This window comes from Beta vulgaris, chromosome 2 (genome assembly GCF_026745355.1).
Source record: "Beta vulgaris subsp. vulgaris cultivar EL10 chromosome 2, EL10.2, whole genome shotgun sequence".
NCBI lineage: Eukaryota > Viridiplantae > Streptophyta > Magnoliopsida > Caryophyllales > Amaranthaceae > Beta > Beta vulgaris.
The window spans coordinates 16315954-16334052 of record NC_079203.1 but is presented as its reverse complement, the minus strand read 5'-3'; the positions used below and the strand labels follow the sequence as shown (position 1 = coordinate 16334052).

Here is an 18099-nt window from a genome sequence, read left to right as displayed (position 1 = left end):
ACAAAGGAACGTGATATCATGAGCATTAAGGTTATTGATAAAATTGTGGAAATGATGCAATTGGTTAGGAAGGATAGGTCTCCCACCATCTTTATCTTGACGATGGAGAAGTTCCTTGTAATCACCCATCACAAACCATGGGTGACTAGAGTTGCTAAGAAAATCTTGATAAATTTAGTAGATCTCCTTGTCTTGATCTTTGTGATGGATAGTTTACGACGAAGATCAGGAAATATTGATTTAGCAGTCGGAAAATTATTAAGAGATGAGCGCATTTATTCTGAGTTTCATAGTTTTTAAGTTGAATGTTACTCTTAGCCTAACAAATCCAAATATCTCCACAATAGTTAAGTGGATCTTCGGAGATTATATCATTTCTATATATAATGAGTAACTAATTTTTAGTCCCTGACAATGCTATGAGTTATTAACATTTTCATGTTAAAAAATATTATTTAATGTTGCATAGCTTATTGGTTAGACTTTTGGTGTACTAACTTGAAGCCACGTGGTCGAATCTTATATGGAGCATGTTTGTAGAATATAATTTTCTTTAACGTGAATAATGATGACATGAAGTGAAACAACTAAAATGAGAGTGACATGTGATGTATAAACTTACTTATAAAAGCTTTTTAATATGCTTTCTCCATTTTATTTTAAATGCAACAAAAGAGTATTATTTATAAGATATAAAATATTTTTTTATTGTATTTAAAATGAAACAGAGGGAGTATTAATATAGATATAAAAAATATTTTTCTTACAACTTTTTTTAATCTTTCCGTTCCTTTCCTTTCATTTCCTAACCCACTACTCCATATTCAACAATTTAAGCTACCGAATGTTCGTTCAGACAACCCAAGTGCCTCCCAAAATCCCTCTTATAAGCCTTTTCATTTCCTACTTCTACTTCTCTGACAAACACCACATGAACCCTATGGATTTTTACACTGGTCCACCCTCCCACCATATTGTCCATATAAACTTGAGCTTAAGGAAACTGACCACCCCAACATTCCACATCTCTCATCCATCTCTTTTTTCCTTCTAAAACCATAAAATTTATTATGTACTCTCATGCTGCTAGTATCGTTGTATTCTCATGCCTTAAGAATCATGCACATACGTTTAATTACAAAAATACTTAATAAGTATATGTACAAAAGGTGGATTAAATATGTAAAGAGGAAAGTGTGGAAAAGAGAAATGAGATAAACCAATGTAACCCATGGCGGTATGAAACCACGAGAAAATTATTTCTACAATCTTATTCCTGAAAATCAAGATAATGAAGATGCAAGAAAGGCACTCCAAGAAGTCTACAAAAATACTACTGTAATTATAAACAAAGTCTTAACTACAAAACCAATCGTAGAAGAACGATACTCATCAAATACAACTACATTGGTTATTTTATACCCATATGGTTCAAAAACAAAGAGAGGAAGGGCAAGAAAGAAAAGTCATTTTGAGAAGACTAAAACACTAAATTCCAAGAACCATACTGAAATTGGTACAATAATTGCTCCAAATGCTAGGTTGTTTTAAGTTATTTTTTCAGGTTGTCTTTTGTATTTGACATTTTAGATTTGTAGAAAAGTTATTTCTTCTCAAAATATTGTTCATTAATCTTAACTAATTATAAAATAACACTAACTAATGTATTGAATATGTTAACTAAAAAACAATGGAAGTCTACATAAAGATTCCCAGCCCTGTGTTCTAAATAATTTGCTAATTCGCCAGAATATTATCGTGAGAATTTATGGGGACGGTCTGTGTTCTAAAAATATATATCTCTTGGGTTGGTCAGGTCTCATATTAAGACTAACATGAGACCGTCTTTTTTAAGATGTGATTTTTTAGAAAAGCTCATTCCACTTCAGTCTAACAGAATACTATCCTAGTCATCCCTTCTCTTTTTCTTTCTTTTTTTACTTGATTATCGTACTACAACTGATAATTTCAAAAAACAACTCAGTAGTTTTACCGAACGGATTAAACTAATCACTAAATGGATTAAATTAGTCACTGAATAGATTAAACTGGTCACGAAATAGATTAACTTGGTCCCTAAATATATTAAACTAGTCACTATATTATAAAAGGTGGCATCCTCTTAATATTGGACTCTGACTGTGCCTAATTTTAAGTTAAAATTAGGCGATCTCTTACAAGCCCAATTGATAGAAGTACGAATTTTCATATGAAGTTTTAGTTAGCTAAGAGGGGAATCAGGTGACTCCCAAAATTTCCTGAGAAGTAGATTTGTCTAGGAATTGAAGCTCGTGTTTCGTCAACCGGGATCGCTTCATAGGATCCCATGAACTTTTTTCTTTCGTAAGTTGAATTCTCTCACGAGAAAGGGATAACTTAGGAATTTCCCTGATAAAGGAGGGGACTTGATCGCAAAACCTTTCGAAATTAATATTAATACCATTATGATATCACCTTATGCTCCATGAACTTACACTTCCTTTAACACTTTCAGTGAGGGAATTTCGTACATGCTAAATAGTAATAACAGTAACAATAAAAAAAAAGTTCATGTCAATATTCATGATAACCCATATCTACTCCAAACTTGTGATTATTCTTAAAATCCTATCACCATCCGTTAAAATCTCAGACATACTATTGAAAATGAACATTTGGAAAGATATTTATATGTTCGAGAATGAGATTCACATTATCATGGTAATAACAAAGAGATCAGTCTTAGAGGGTGTTTGGTATATAAAAATTTGATGTAGAAAACGGATTCAAATAAGCGTTTTCATTTCTAATTGTTTGGTATGACTTATGAGTGCTAAGTAACAAATACCATTTTCGAATGGATTCATAATCCCCCCATTTGTTACCCTTATCAAACTAGTGGAAACAAATCACGTTTCCTTCCTCAATCATAAACCTCTCAATTGTTTCTATTCCACTAAAATACCAAACAACTATTAAAAGTAACAATTATTATTTCCATTTCATCTCCTTATCCAAATCATTTACATTCCGTTTCCATTAATCATACGCCAAATGCCCCTTAATATATTTCACATATTATCATAATTGTCATTTAGTATTGCTTACCAAATAGACCGAGTATTGAAAAATATGCTAAAAGATGGAAAATATGTACCCTGTTAGAAATGAACTGATCTATAATACTCGTATCATAAACGTGCCCGAGTTCTAAAGAGTCCATGTGATGATGATCAAAGAGACAAAAGAAAACCCTTCACAAATAAATTACCATTACAAGTAACCTAAAACTTCCAAAAGAAGAAACTACTTTAAAGTACTCAAGTATATTATAAAAACAATAAACATATAATGACATGTATTCATACAGTGCTTACATGTATGTAGCAAATACCAGTAAGGAAATGATAGTAAGCACATTCATTAACTAATAAAATAAAATAAAATAAACAATTCCCGAGGTCATCTTCACAAAGACTTTTGATAAAATAATAATGTGAGGGACAGTCAGTCTGATTCAGAAGGCATGCAGTAAGCATATAATAGCTGCCTTTCTTTGAGAAAGCCAGCAGACAAAACATACAGATAACAGATAACAGATCCCAGAGAGAATTTTCTTTTGCTGTTACATGTGAATTTCCAGAAAAACATACCCTTTTCTTGCCTCATTTCCCTGCAACTCTCTAAACTCATTATAATCCCATAATTTATCATATAATTCGTCTCTTTCTTTCCACGAAATTTCATTCCTTTCTTCCTCTTTAAACATATCTATTTTCTCTCATTTTCAGTGCCAAAACTACCACTTATCAACATTTTCATAACAAAAAAGAGTGACCAATTAAGCAACTTTCTGAAACTTGTGAATAACCAAATTTTAGCAAGAAATTTGTCATGTTTTCACCCTTATTAATGCGCTAACTTAGGCAAGAAAGAGAACAAAAAATGTCTGCAAAGCTTTTGTACTCTATGTCAGATGATAACCAGAATTTGAAGAAGCAGATTGGATGTATGAATGGGTTGCTTCAGTTTTTTGACCCAAATCATTTCATCAATAGTCGCATCATTAGCTGCCCAAGTAATAGAAGAGATCCTTCAGGTAAAGTTTTTGTTACCATTATTCTTATTTCTTAATATGAATTATTCGTAAATCACTAATTAAATCCAATATGATTTCCTTCAAAAATGCTGGATAGCAAATTGTTGGGTAGCAAACAATTTGCTAATGATCAGTTCCAAACTATCTAATGATCATCCGTCCTATCATAAAGATTACTAGTATTACATGCTATGCGTGCCATAACAAATGAGGTAGAAAATAAAATTAATTGAATAATACATTTTCTTTTCAAAAAAAACTGATGTTCAATTTAAATGTCCGATCCTACTTTCCCCCTTTTCATTTATATGAAACATTTAGTTATCTTTTTTTTTTTTTCTTTTATTCCTTTTTTTTTATGTCCCCATGTGTTGTGTTATATAATAGAGATCATAGACATTAACCTATTTATGGAGAAAGAGGTCTTTTTTAAATTAAAAACTAGTTTTTAGACTCATATTATACCTCGGATAACTATAATTATTATTTATTAATATTTTACTTTAAAATTATAACACAAAAACATTGGTTGGTTTAATGGTTAAAAATTTAATATACTCTCCTAAAGTTATGAGATCAAATCTTAAATAATGTATTCTCTAACTCTTTAATGTGAGTTGACTGCGTGAAATAAAAACTTCAACGAATAGCGCTACGTGACATATTTTCTTGTTTAGAAACACCTTTTAATATATTAGGATAGATATGAGTGGATAGCTAATTGCTCGATAGCAAACAAGATGGTGGAAGAACAATTTGGTAATTGCACTTTTACGAACGTCATCACCTTTTAATCCTCTCTTATATGCTTCTGATCAGTTCCAAATAGTTCTATTAAGAAAGCAAATATTCTTCATCATTTATTAAATATTGACCGTTTTACCTAGTTATCTCAACTTTGTGTAACATTCACATACTCATCCAATCCTATACTACTTTGTGAATATTTCTTTCATAGTCCTCTTCAATACTCCCTCATAAAAAAATTTGCCGGTGTCCTATTTGGTTGTCCATAAGAAATTGGCTCATTTCCTTTCTTGTCACGTGGTCTCCACAATTTCTTTTTCTTTTTTTTTCTATTCACTCAATACAACTCAACTCTTAGAAAAGTAATCACAATAACATGGGCAAACATTAAGGAAGAAAAGGAATACATCCAACAATATTTTTCTATAAAATTGTATCCTACATACATCGACTAAATTGGGGCGAATGAGATATTTCACTTTGAGCATTTTTTTAAGGTAAGATGAAGAAATTTTGATATGGAATCATTTGGACTACAAAATCAATCTAGATTATCGAACAAGATTTGATAAATGCTAGTCAATAAATTGAAATTCATTTATCAATCGATTTTTTTCTTCCATTTGAACTCATTTCAATAATTCTATTAGTTGCTTTAATAGGTGCAGTTGTCGTGGCTCGTCAATAATTCATTTTTAAAATTAGTAATCCAAACCTCACTTAAAATCTTCAAATGAGTCGCATAAAATTTGATCCCTAGACATTAGATATATAAGGTGAAAAACAATGCCAATACTTTACCACCTCAACTTCTTTCACTCTGAGCATATCTTCTTTCACTCTGAGCATATCTTATCAGTTTATAAACATATGTAAATTTGTATAGTATTTGTGCTCTCAATTTACGTTTCTAGCTATCAAATTGTTATATACTCCATTAAACTATATGTAATCATCATAATAGATAAGAAAAAGTTGAGCGTCCCTAGTAGCCAGTACGTTTAAATGTTTTCCTTTACAACTTTGTTGATAATGGGATTAATGGTAATTGACATTCTTTTCCCCTTTTATTTCCTATGATTGGAATCTTAAAAAAAAATATCCTAATAATTGTTGGCGTTCTGATCATGAATACTTGCACCGTACCGCATGACCTGATGTCTTAAATTTGCAGTTTTCCTGCCCCTGAAACGATGGCATGTGATGCTTGTTAATGTGATATGACTATAAAAGTGGTTGGTCTTTGTCTTTATTTCAACCAACACAGTTAAGGACCCATATAAATTGCATTCTACTAGTAAAAAAAAATCAACATTTTCTTTTTAATAAGCTTTGAATAATCTACTCCATCTATTAGAAATTAGTGATCCAGGTATACTATTTTAAATTATTTGAGAGTTGTGATGTCGTCTAATATAATGACAGCTTATTAACACAGTGATTATAATGATGCTTTATTAAAATTATATCATATCTATACAAATATATTAAAAGACGTGCATAAACAAGAAACTGTGCCACGTGACACTCTCTTTAGGAAGTTTTAGTTTATATAATTCATGTACAATAAAAAAATTTAGAAATTGCATAAGTATAGGATTTGATCTCAAGACCTCAATTACATATACTAAGATTCTAACCACTAGATTAAGTTGTATTTAGTGTTAAAAGTAGAATATTGATAACTGAAATATTTTCTTACCCGAGGTATAGTTCCGAATCTAATAACTAGTTGTTGATAATAAGAAGTTGGAATATGGAATAATTTAACCTATAATTTTGGAGGGAGAGGGTAAATATTTTCGTGTAGCGTATGAAATGCATTCTGATACAACACATATATTTTTGACCATTGTCAGAGCAGTAGAAATCTTCTTTTATCATAGATGCATGAACTCAAATATGATATCCTTATCTTCCAGACTTCCACTATACAGAGCACACCTTACAGGCTTACAGCTAATATAATATACATGGTTCTCATAAGACCATAAACTACTAAGTTTCCAGACAACATGACATAAAACGGCTACTTGACTCTTGAGTACAAGCTCACAAATAGTGTATCGATAGCAAACTTTTTAAACAAGTTTTTTTTTTTTTTTTTTTTTTGACATCGAATTTAAACAAGTTTTAGGAAAGCCAAAAAGTAGAGAGAACAAAGCAGTTTTTGTGACTGTGGGGGCCAATATGGAAAAACAGTATAGTGATAGATTTCCAAAAGGGCACGAGGTATGTTGGAACAACCCAAAAAGAAATGTAGGAGAGATTAATTAGGTAGAAAGGAATAATATAAAAATGCTGTTTAAATCATCTAAAGTTTTAAAATAACTTTATAAAATAGAGTTTCAACAATATCAATCATTGAATAAAAAATTGAAAGACTTATATATTATTTTTTCAAAATTCCTCCTATTTTTTCTGATCAAAATCTATCCCCTGATTTTCCCTTTCCACCAATATGAACCCTTAATTTTAAATTGTATGTTGTAAATTTTGATGAAAACTTTAGAGAATCTAGACTCATGAAAATGTCTTAAACGAGCATTTGGTTGAGAGGAAAAGATTTTTTGGACAATAGTTTTTTTTTCATTTTCCTTTATTTGGTTTGAATAAATTAATTATAGTTTATTCAATGGTGGAAACATTTGCCTTCATAAAGGCAATAAAGACACATCTTCCTCCCTTCATAAGCAAATGAAAACTAACTCTAATATTAAGTTTTCCTTGGAAAATCATTTTTCCATTAAAATTGTTTTTCATCCAACCATGTCAATCCTAATGTTGAATTCATTCATCTTGACTTCCTAGATGTATTTTGATTTTTTTATTCAATAGAAAATGTATTTCGACGATAAAGCATGGATTATGCATTAAGTTACACAATGTGCACCCGAAAGAACATATCATATACAAGAGCACATAATTCAAAGTTAAAGAACATGTAAATTTTCAATTATAAACGCAAATAAGCCGTAATAATAAGAACATATAGTATATGAATATCTAATTTAAACTACAAGAACATACTTTTTAAATTCAAATTTGAAAAACAAATCTCACCAACAACTATCTTTGAAAAGGTAAAACAAGTTGCAAGATTTAAGAAAACAACGATTTTTTTCTTAAAATCATGGACTCTTAAAATGTTACAACTACGTATTTCAACAGCAAAAATTATACCATCCTCTACATACACTTGAATTGTAGTATTTTGATAGTTGTGATCATGAAGACACATTACTACAAGTTCAAGTGGTACAAGAGATTATGAATACTTCTTTTTGAAACACGCAATTGCACAAACATTTTTGGTTGTAGACAAGCATAACATGGACATCAACATTGACATAAAAAATTCAACTTAACAATTTTACCGTTACATTTTTTTTACCACAGAAGATCTAGGAAAATTCAAATTTCTCCAGACGAATTTGATACTGATGAGTGATGACTGATGACACTAAAACCCATATCTTATCATTGAACAGGTGAAACCAAGCAAAAAGGAAGAACAGTCAATAATGCTAGCAAGAGATCAAAGGTGAGACATTCGACTAACAACCTTATTTTTACCATCAAAGATTTTTAACTGATGAAATTGTACCTTAACCGCTTAACGTGATTGCTTTCTTTTGCAGGAGAGACGTCGAAATGTAACAGATGATATACAAGTTAGCCCCCTAGAACCATCCAGACTCTCCATTTCATCCTGTGGTTCAACAACCATAGCATCATCAGAGTATGATTGGACCATGAAGCTTGAACAATCACCACATGCTAAAAACATTGGCAGAGAAAGACGTTCTTGGGATAACCAGCTAAATGACCCACATTCTTCGCCACAACAACCAAGCTCACCAGCAAAAACAAGCCACTCCTTCCACAAAAAGCAAACTAGCAGAGAAGAGCTGAATGCCACCTGTGCATCACCGATAAAGACTACATCAAGAGAAGTGGTGAAAAATGACCTGAAGCATATGGATTCCCCAAGACTTTCACAAATGTACAGACCAGATAGCCCGCGACTTGCTGCTCTCAATGAGTCATTTCGCTCAACTAGTTCCAACCACGCTTCACCCGCTGTGACCCCCAGAAAAAAGGATCCTGCTCGATTGTCTTATGATGGCAGGGAAACAGGAAACAGCTACATTTCTAACTTGAAGCTTAAAGACCTCCCAAGGCTATCACTAGACAGTAAACAACAAAAGCTAAAAGTATCTACCCATGAGTCAAAAGAATCCATACCACAGGAGCCAGCAAGTTACAGGGCACCGTCTAACATTGTGGCAAAGCTGATGGGACTAGAAGCTCTACCAGATTATATACCCCCCAAAAGTCAGATAGAGCAAGATGGCTCCAGCACTTTCCGAAGTTCTGATTTGTTCTCGAGATCTTCAAGAACCATCGATGAAAGCAAAGTGGATCGTGCTCTACACTCCCCGAGAAGTAACTGCAAGGAATCTAGAGCTTCACGATCAAACAAAGCCAAGTCAGGACAAACAGCTTCCGTATACCAGGAAGCTCATTTAGAACCAGATGACTCTCCTCTCACTGTCTATGGTGCGATTGAGAAAAGGTTGGCTGATCTTAATTTCCAAAAATCGGGGAAGGATCTTAGGGCTCTAAAACATATACTTGAATCAATGCACAAGGAGAAAAATAGGCAGGAATTCAGAAAGGAAAACCAGTCTTCACATTGTGCATCTCAGACGAGCAATAGCAACTCCGTTGATATCAGCCAAAAACTGGATCCAGAAAAGGCTACTCCACCAACAAGTAAAGAGCTCAGGTCTGTCAAAGACGTGAAATCAACTAAAGAAATAAAGCCAACTAAACTTGTCAAATGTTCAAGAAAAGAACCAACTCAAGTTGTACAAGATATACCTCGAACGAGCCTTCAGCGACTCAGGATTGTTCAGCCTGTAAATGACACCAAGGATTTAGTACAGAAGAAAACTGCAAAAGATCTGAAAGAAACTCATCACATCATGAACAAGTATTCTGGAGAAAGAACTCCAAGGTCAATAAGAACTTCAAAAGCATCAGAGATCAAAGCAAATGTGACAAGCTCAGTAAGGATCTCAGATACTGGAAGCCCGCCTGCAACAACATCAGGTTCCAGAGTAGAGCAAAGCCAGCGAGATATGGGCTTCCTTTCTCGAAATCAGAAGCTAACGCAAAATTCATCTCTTTTTCGGGACAGCGATGACCGATCCAGTGAGTTCAGTGATAAGTTAGCATGCCAGAATAAACAAGGAAACACAAATTTGTTGTTATCCCAAAGCAACAATAGCACGATCACACACATAAACAGAGTAACTAAATATGCTGATAAATCGTGCATGAAAAATGATACCCTGCAGCAAGTGAGCTACAACAAAGTAAGTTTTCTTGTCTTTCCATCGATTACGGACTTTTATCTATTTCATCAACTCATGTAAACTCTCATGAATGCACCTTCACTAAACTGGTGTTTGATTATCAGGATCCAGAAGGAATTCAAGAAGCTATGGCATTTGAAGAACTAGCAATAACTGTAAGGGAGCAACCAAGCCCAGTTTCAGTTCTTGATGCAAGTTTCTACGAAGATGAATGTCCATCTCCAGTAAAGACAAGACCAACAGCATTCAGAGGTAAAGATCAAAACAATTCATAAAGTCAATAGCAAAGTGCATTACCACCCCAAGAAATGGTCTATGATTTATGTGCAAAAACATACATGTTATTAACATGACTGGAAATGAAATATTGCTATGGCAGTAGTACTTTTGGTTTGCTATTCTGCTCAGTAGTGGCAGAGAAAGAGGCATGAGGCGAAAAACCAAAAAAATGCTGGTGACCAGGATACTGTATATATTAAAGTAAATAAACCCATTTGCAATAACATGTAAGGCTTATTACGCTTAGACACGAAAGAGACGCCCAAATTCTATATAGCTTTTAGTCTTCTACCCCGTTCATGATTATCCATCCTACTCTAGACTCTTTAAGAGTCTATTAGTTCCAAAATGTCAATTCAAAACGATTATAGAGTTCTCTTTCCAACTCACCAGTTATCATGCATTAAATTGACACATGGTTTCTAAAAAAAGCCGTCGAAGTCAACATTGCCTTAGTACAAATAAAATTAACGAGCGATCAACTTCCCAAATGAGAAGTAGAGAATTTGAATTATATCGATGTAGAGATCAATAATAGGGCTCAAGGAAGGAGCATAGTAAAAGAGAAAAACACATAGTATGCAACTGTGCATTCTCAGCTTGATAAGAATTTACATTTTTGTGATTCAGCGTAATGGAACATGGTTATTTTCATGTATATAATACTGATATTGAAGCAAAACGCTCAAGAAAAAAACTGATCAAATGCTTTTATCTGGGATTTCATGCAGGTTTTGAGACCAATGCAACATGCACTATGGCAGAATGGAGGGAAAGTAATCCAACTTATTCCCCTTACAACGTTAGACCAGGATTTAGCTATGAGAATGATTATCAGAAACTAGAAAATATCAAAGACTCAGATCCAGCTATATGGAAATTGAATTCTTATCAACATGGAAACATAAGTAACACCACACCTCTATACAAGGACACAAATCTGGAGAAGTCATATGTGTCCGAATTATTCTTAGCATCAGGATTCCCAGATCATTTTAGATACACAATGGCTGATCATCTCGTGCACCAGTCAGAAGAAGCAATCGACCCAAATTTGTTCTTTGAGCTGGAGGAAACCAAAGGAAGAAGCTTTCTTTCAAATAAGATATCCAACAATAAAGCAGACAGAATAACAAGGGCCAATGAAAGGCGTACGAGAAGACTATTGTTTGATGCAGTCAATGAAATTCTATCTGAGAAACTAATTCGACCACGGCCACTCTTGAAAAAGCACTTGGGACTTAATCCTAGTAGGTCACAGCTCCTGCAAGACGTTTTTCAAGAAATTGATCAGCTCCAAGCTATCAACTTGCCTCACAGCTTCAATGAGGAGGACGACTTTCTGACAGCCATCATAGGGAAAGATCTGACACATAGATCAGCGGATTGGACTGAAGTTAGTGGTGAGATACCTGCTTTAGTGATAGATATTGAGCGATTAATTTTTAAGGACTTGATTGTGGAGCTTGTTCATGACGGTGCAGCAACGTACAGGCCCTGAAACAAAAACAAAAACAAAAAAAAAAAAAAGCAATAGCCTCAGTATCTTCATAAACTCTTCTCTTTCATTTCCAAAGAAGCTTCACTCTTGTAGTGATCTATAATCCCCTAATTCCCCCCCCCCCCCTCTCTCTCTTTTTCCACTTAATTGTACTTAAGTGACACGCAGAATATGATAGACGAGAATTGAATAACTCAATACAGTACGTTCAATGTTGTAAAGCAATAAAAGTATTTTCATTCCTTTTGCTTTCATATGTCCCGTGATGCATCTTACACAAATTGATTAGCCTATTTTATACCTTCTACAATTGGAATAAAATAAGTGTGTTTTAATTAATAGTAGCATTAGCAAGAATCAGTCTATGTGCATCTATCGACTGAAGAGAACTATAAGGAGGAATATCGTGATGCGGCGGAAGGTCATCTTAAACTCTCAAAACCTCAAAGCTAAGTGAAAGCTTTCACTGTCTCTGTACATCATGGCCTTTCATACTAGGAACGCGAGAACAGTATATACAGATTATAGTCGCATAGGATAGATAGGGGAACATTAATTAGAACATGGTACTTTCCAATGTCAAAACTGCAAGGGTTGGGAAAACACAATCACAGAATTGTCTACTGTCGCACACTTGCTTATCAACTGACAGAGAAGGCACTCTGCAGCACATATAAAAGGGAGTTTTAGCAGACAGTTGCCACCCAAAAGGCCCGATCATCAGGACAGCACATATTTTGACAATGGTTAAAAATTCAAATCGATAGCGATTTCTCTTGTGATGCAAAACTAACCAATAAAAGAGGAAAATGTAAGATGCATTACCAAGCCAAACCAAACAGGTAGCCATATATATGATGCTTATAAAGGAAAGAAAAGAATGTATCAAACAGGTAGCATGTACTGATGCAGCAACTTTTTATCACAAATTAATTCAGGTTTTGGACAAGAAAAGACACGAGATCTTTTGGCATAGCTCGTTCAAGCATTATAAGTTTAACTAATACCCAAAAGGCTCTTTCAAGGATGGGTTATTAACTCATTATGTTGTTTCTTTACCTAAAGAGTATAACAGAAAAGAAACAGCATGCTCACAACCACAGGAATGAAGTTCCATTGGTGACTGACCAAACAATGCTGCTAAATGATTCGCAGGGATGAGATTTCGAGTTAAGTGATCCTTTTAGTCTTTGATGTAGAAAAGTAGATTCTGCTATGTAATCTCATAGAATTTGTAGTTGTCAAACCTAACTATGTAACCAATCTAAAATTTTAGAACTGTAATATAATTTTAAAACCAAACGAAGACAAAAAGAAAAAGCAAAATAAGTACGGAGATTACGAAAAACCTAATGCAAAAACACACTGTTTTTATGAATCTTTGAACTTCATTTTTGAGTTATCACTAACTACCCAACAATCCTTCTACTATAACTGAACCACTTCAGGCTCATAGGGGACCTATCTTCAATTTGTTCACATGCTAACTCAATTTCAATATCAGCTTAACATGTGCTTTAAGTACTTCTTGGCAACCTTGTTGCTAGTTCACAACCTAACTCTTCATGCCCAAATCACAAGTCATACTATCTATTATTGTATATAAGTGCTTTACACCCAACATGTGAAATGCACATGCGTAAGGTCTCCTTCTCCTTGAATTAAGGAAACCAAGGAATCATACATGTTCATTTTCCATTTTCTTATTTGCTCAAGTTTACACCCTTGATTTACAACTAGCATTTCATGTTTACATAGAATCTAAAGTTTTTCCACTCATCTAGATTAACTTCAGAACATTCTCGGATTTCAAAATCTTCTAGACACACTCAGCTAATAGACTACAAAATTTGTTGGTAAAATTACAAACAATAATGTTATCCGCAGTCAGAAAGGGGCGGGTGAAGACAATTTCAAACAGCCATCACCGACATACAAAAGCATTATACATATGACACAAAACAATCCCAGTCCACCAACAAAACTCACGCACACACATCAGATAACAATACCCTCCCTGATTTTCAGGTCCATTAAAGCAATTGGATGCTATATGTGCACCTAAGATCCAATAATAATGCATTTTCTTTAGCAGATCAACAGTCCTGTTTATTACAGGGCCGGCCACTTAAACGTATACTGATGTCACAGTTGGCATTACAATAATAATTCCCAATGAAGTGCCAGACAGTAAGCAGGCAACCTTTTTCCAAGGAGAGAAGAAAAATTCAACAATACAAGCAAGCAAGCTAAATTTGCACACAAGTTCCTAATATTCTACCTTTCTAGAATCAGGAAAGCTTGAATAGAATGCGATTAAAGAGTGAATGATATGGTTACCCCTCATCATGTAGCCATCAACCAGAGAGGATGTGGAGACATCTTGATCTCCAACTTTAGATTTCGATGAAAAAAAAAAATTCTACCCTCGTGCCAGACCTCTTGAGGAATGAGGAGTACTTTTACCAGTATATATTAAGCATCATTATATTTGCCTCCTCATACCAGGATGAATAGCTAAACCTAAATCTCCGATAACCAACTGGTAGCAGATGCAAACTTTTTATCATATTTGAATAACAAGGTACACAAATCAAATTAAATTACACGGGCACTGAAGGAACTTTCTGATTTATTTTACTCTCCTTTATTCCCTTTAGGTAATATTTCCCTTTGGGGGGGTATAAGAGAAAAAGATGTTCATTGTTCCCGTAACACGAAGGTATCATGGTTGCACAAATAACTTTTTTCTTTCACAAAAAAACAGAATCGCCATTTATTCCATTATATTAGTAGTTTAGTACACAAAAGGCTGAGTGGCAACCTTACATATTACAGAAAAGATTCTTCTCCTGAAAGATTATATGGTTTTTAATCAAGAATGCTCCAGCATATGGACATACCAGCATCAGAACACTGAATAACAAAGAATTACATCCAAACCAGAATTCAAAAGTTAATGTTAACAGAATAATTATATCATTAGGAGACACACAATAGCACAGGAAGATGAACCCTCATTAGTATTATCAGGGAGGATGAACAGCAAAGAGCCAGAAACAGAATCATAATTGATAGTAAATATGATAGGTAAATATTTTATCAATGTAAACTTTCCACAAGTCGTGTACAGTTAGGGATTATTATATCTTTAGGATTCCTGCTGTGGCCTATATATATTTATTATAGCAAAAATTGTCAAGAATAAGTTAACCTTTATGCTGTCCGCTAAAAGTAAGTCAACCATTCGATTATCCTAGAATAAGTTAACTTTGATATCACTTAAACTTTTAACAAGTCAAATGACTTGTAACTTGTTCGACAGGTAATTAAGGTTTTTATTGTAATTTTCAATTTTTTTATACTCTCTTCCATGTCTCCAACTCTCTTCCCCCCAAAACCCAATAACTCACTATCCAGAACCGTTTCTCCACTCTTGTCCATCAGCACCTACTGTCCCATCCCATCTGCCACCCACCACCATCTATACCACCCCATCTCCATCCAGAACCGAAAACCCATGTCAACATGAACCAGAATTTGTATGGACGTCGGAAGAATTTCGTCCGGCTAGCCGATTCCCAGAAATGTGAAAACCAAGACGGAGGAGAAGATGTCGATGATGGTGAAAGTCCAGTATTGAACTTCTTCTCCTTGCTAAAACTCATCGTTTATCAAAATTTCTGGGTTTTGTACTCTAATGACGGAAAAAGTGTAGTGGGAGTGTGATTTGTAATGATAACTGTATTGGTCATTTTTGTGTTAGCATTGTGTTGTGTTGTGCATGTTGCAAACGAAATTGAGGTATTGGTTAATTTGGGGAATTGATTAGTTGGATTTTGTTGGGCACTTAGGAGTTAGGGATTGGATGATGGAAGTCTGGAAGATGATAGTTGTTGAATCTACACAGTAATTCATTGAAAATTCAAAAGGTTTCTTCTCGAGTGTTGGGGGTTCGGCGAGGAGGGAGGGGTGGTAGGAGGGGGAGAACTGGACTGTGAGAAGGAGGGCCGATTTTCTGGGTGATTTTGTTGTTAGGTTGTTTTGGGATTGGTGGGTAGTGTTTATGGTGATATGGGTGGGGGTGGTTTCGGGGAGGTGATGGTGTTGGTGGGCTGATGGGTGGGTTTCGGTGGGTTAGGCTGTAGTTAGGTGGTTTGGGGTGGTGGTGCGGTGGACTTTGGGCGAGGGAGGTCGGTGGATGAGAGAAAATGTTTTTTTTTTTTGTAACAAGGGGTTTTATTTTCAAAAAGGTAAAAGTTTTAATAACATCAAATTAAATTGTGACACGTAGCATATCTAACCAGTTTAATGGGTTAACAACAGGTCATGACTTGTTAAACTAAATTGTTATTAAGGTAGGCTTACTACAGGATAATCAAATAGTTGACTTATTTTTAGCGAACGGGGTAAAGGTTGGCTTATTCTTCACAATTTTTCCTTTATTATATTGTGAATAAAATATTTAATATACTATCAATAATTTTACAAAATCCAATTGTATGTCATTTCACAAAACCAGAATCTAGATAGATATGCATTGAGGAGGAGGAACAAAGGACATGTTACCAAAAATGTAAAAGCACTTACGGGTCAAACACTATTCTCATACTAGCCTTCTTTGCACGCGATGCGTGCGTGGATTATTTTGGCAATTATTATTAAATTTCATCTAAATGTAAATTTAAAGGATGCAATTTACAATCATCATTAGTTCTAATTAAATATCATGTGGTGTCAATACAAAATATAAAAATTACTTGATGAAAAAGTTGTTTTCTTGGTATTTTTATTACTTCTTAATGGAGGTTGGTATTGTTATTGCATTTCAAAGTTTAGGTAAAATTAAAATGTTATGTCTTTGGTTTTGTAATTGATTTGAAAACTGCTTTACTTATGTTAATTTATTCTTCAATCATAAACTTTTTCTTTCACTACACATATTACTATGAAAGTTTATTTTAGCTACTTTGAACTTCCTTTGATATACATATTTTAAATTAGGAAGGGCTACGATTGAGGACAATCTCGAAATCTTAATAGGTAATATTTTTTATTGAACAAAGGCTTAAAAAATCTTTTCAAAGGGGACCCCATAGCTCCCCTCTTGGCTTATATAATAGAGATAAATATTGCAAGAGTGATACTCAACAATCTACTAAACTGCTTATCAAACCCTCAATTCAAGACCAATGAGAATACTAAGGTATGTCCTAAAACTGGTATCAATCAGAGTAAGCATTTAAAATTACGAAATTACTGGTGCAGGATTAGCAAACATCTAAAGAGGTTGATTGTAGATTCAGGGAGACATCAGTGTTGCAGCAAGATTCAATAATACTAAACAGGTGGCTTCTCAGCAATTTACAACTAGCAATCTAGCATACATATTACATACAGACAGTTAGACACATAAACTATTGTTATTTGATCAAACTTGCCCGGACTCTTGATTCAAAATAGTAAGCAAAAAGGCCAAAAAAAATTGGGGGGAGCCATCATAGAAACCTGACCAGGCAGTCAAGTCTAGCATGTGGTTGGTGTTACAGAATAACATAAGGAAAGCAGAACACACCATGGATGGAAGAACAAGGTCTACTCAAATCAAGATAACAGATATATGGGATGTTTGTTCACTTGGTGTGAGGGTTCAAATTTAAGAAAGGAAAAGAGAATCAATCTCCTTGTTTCCCTTTGTGTATCAGGCTCAGATTTTTGCAATCCTGATTCCCCACACCACTAATGGAACTTCAATTTCCCCAAACTCCTCTACAGCATAACTCGGCCCTCACAACCACCAATAAACAGCCTCACAATTGAGGCCACCAGTGTTCCCCTCACCACCAACACCACAAATTTTGACAGCCCCATGAAAGGTGTCACACACTACCAGGGACCTCAATTTTCACAAGCCTCTGATAACCACCAAGAGAACCTCCAGCAGAACCACTATCACTCCCAGAACCCCACAAGCTTTTTCCAACCACCAGGCTTACCCTTTCACAGCCACAACTTCTCTTCCTCCCAGAAAACAAAAGAAAAACAACACTCTTATCCACCGCCCACCACCACAAGCACAATGTACAAAAGCGAGGGACTGAAAAGGAAGA

General features: G+C 34.4%; 1 protein-coding gene and 1 long non-coding RNA gene across 2 annotated transcripts; one reads left to right on the top strand and one right to left on the bottom strand.

Moving 5' to 3' along the window:
- The first annotated feature begins 3462 nt into the window (after positions 1-3462).
- On the top strand, positions 3463-12243 carry LOC104887252 (protein LONGIFOLIA 1). Its single transcript, XM_010671854.4, has 5 exons — positions 3463-4078; positions 8317-8369; positions 8467-10209; positions 10314-10461; positions 11220-12243. Exons 1-5 carry the CDS (start codon positions 3925-3927, stop codon positions 11987-11989), a joined length of 2868 nt encoding a protein of 955 aa, XP_010670156.1. The 5' UTR covers positions 3463-3924; the 3' UTR covers positions 11990-12243.
- Positions 5727-12035, bottom strand: LOC109134369 (uncharacterized). The gene is made up of 3 exons (XR_007271018.2): positions 11901-12035; positions 8433-11752; positions 5727-6010 (listed from the first exon to the last, which is right to left on the bottom strand). It is a non-coding gene; the product is annotated as an uncharacterized LOC109134369 (long non-coding RNA).
- Positions 12244-18099: the final 5856 nt, after the last annotated feature.

Bases quoted from the DNA above. Each gene is read 5' to 3' on its own strand.
- LOC104887252 (XM_010671854.4), top strand. From the start codon at position 3,925: ATGTCTGCAAAGCTTTTGTACTCTATGTCAGATGATAACCAGAATTTG. The intron at 10,210-10,313 runs GTAAGTTTTCTT...TTTGATTATCAG, and splicing joins AGCAAGTGAGCTACAACAAA to GATCCAGAAGGAATTCAAGA. The intron at 10,462-11,219 runs GTAAAGATCAAA...GATTTCATGCAG, and splicing joins AAGACCAACAGCATTCAGAG to GTTTTGAGACCAATGCAACA.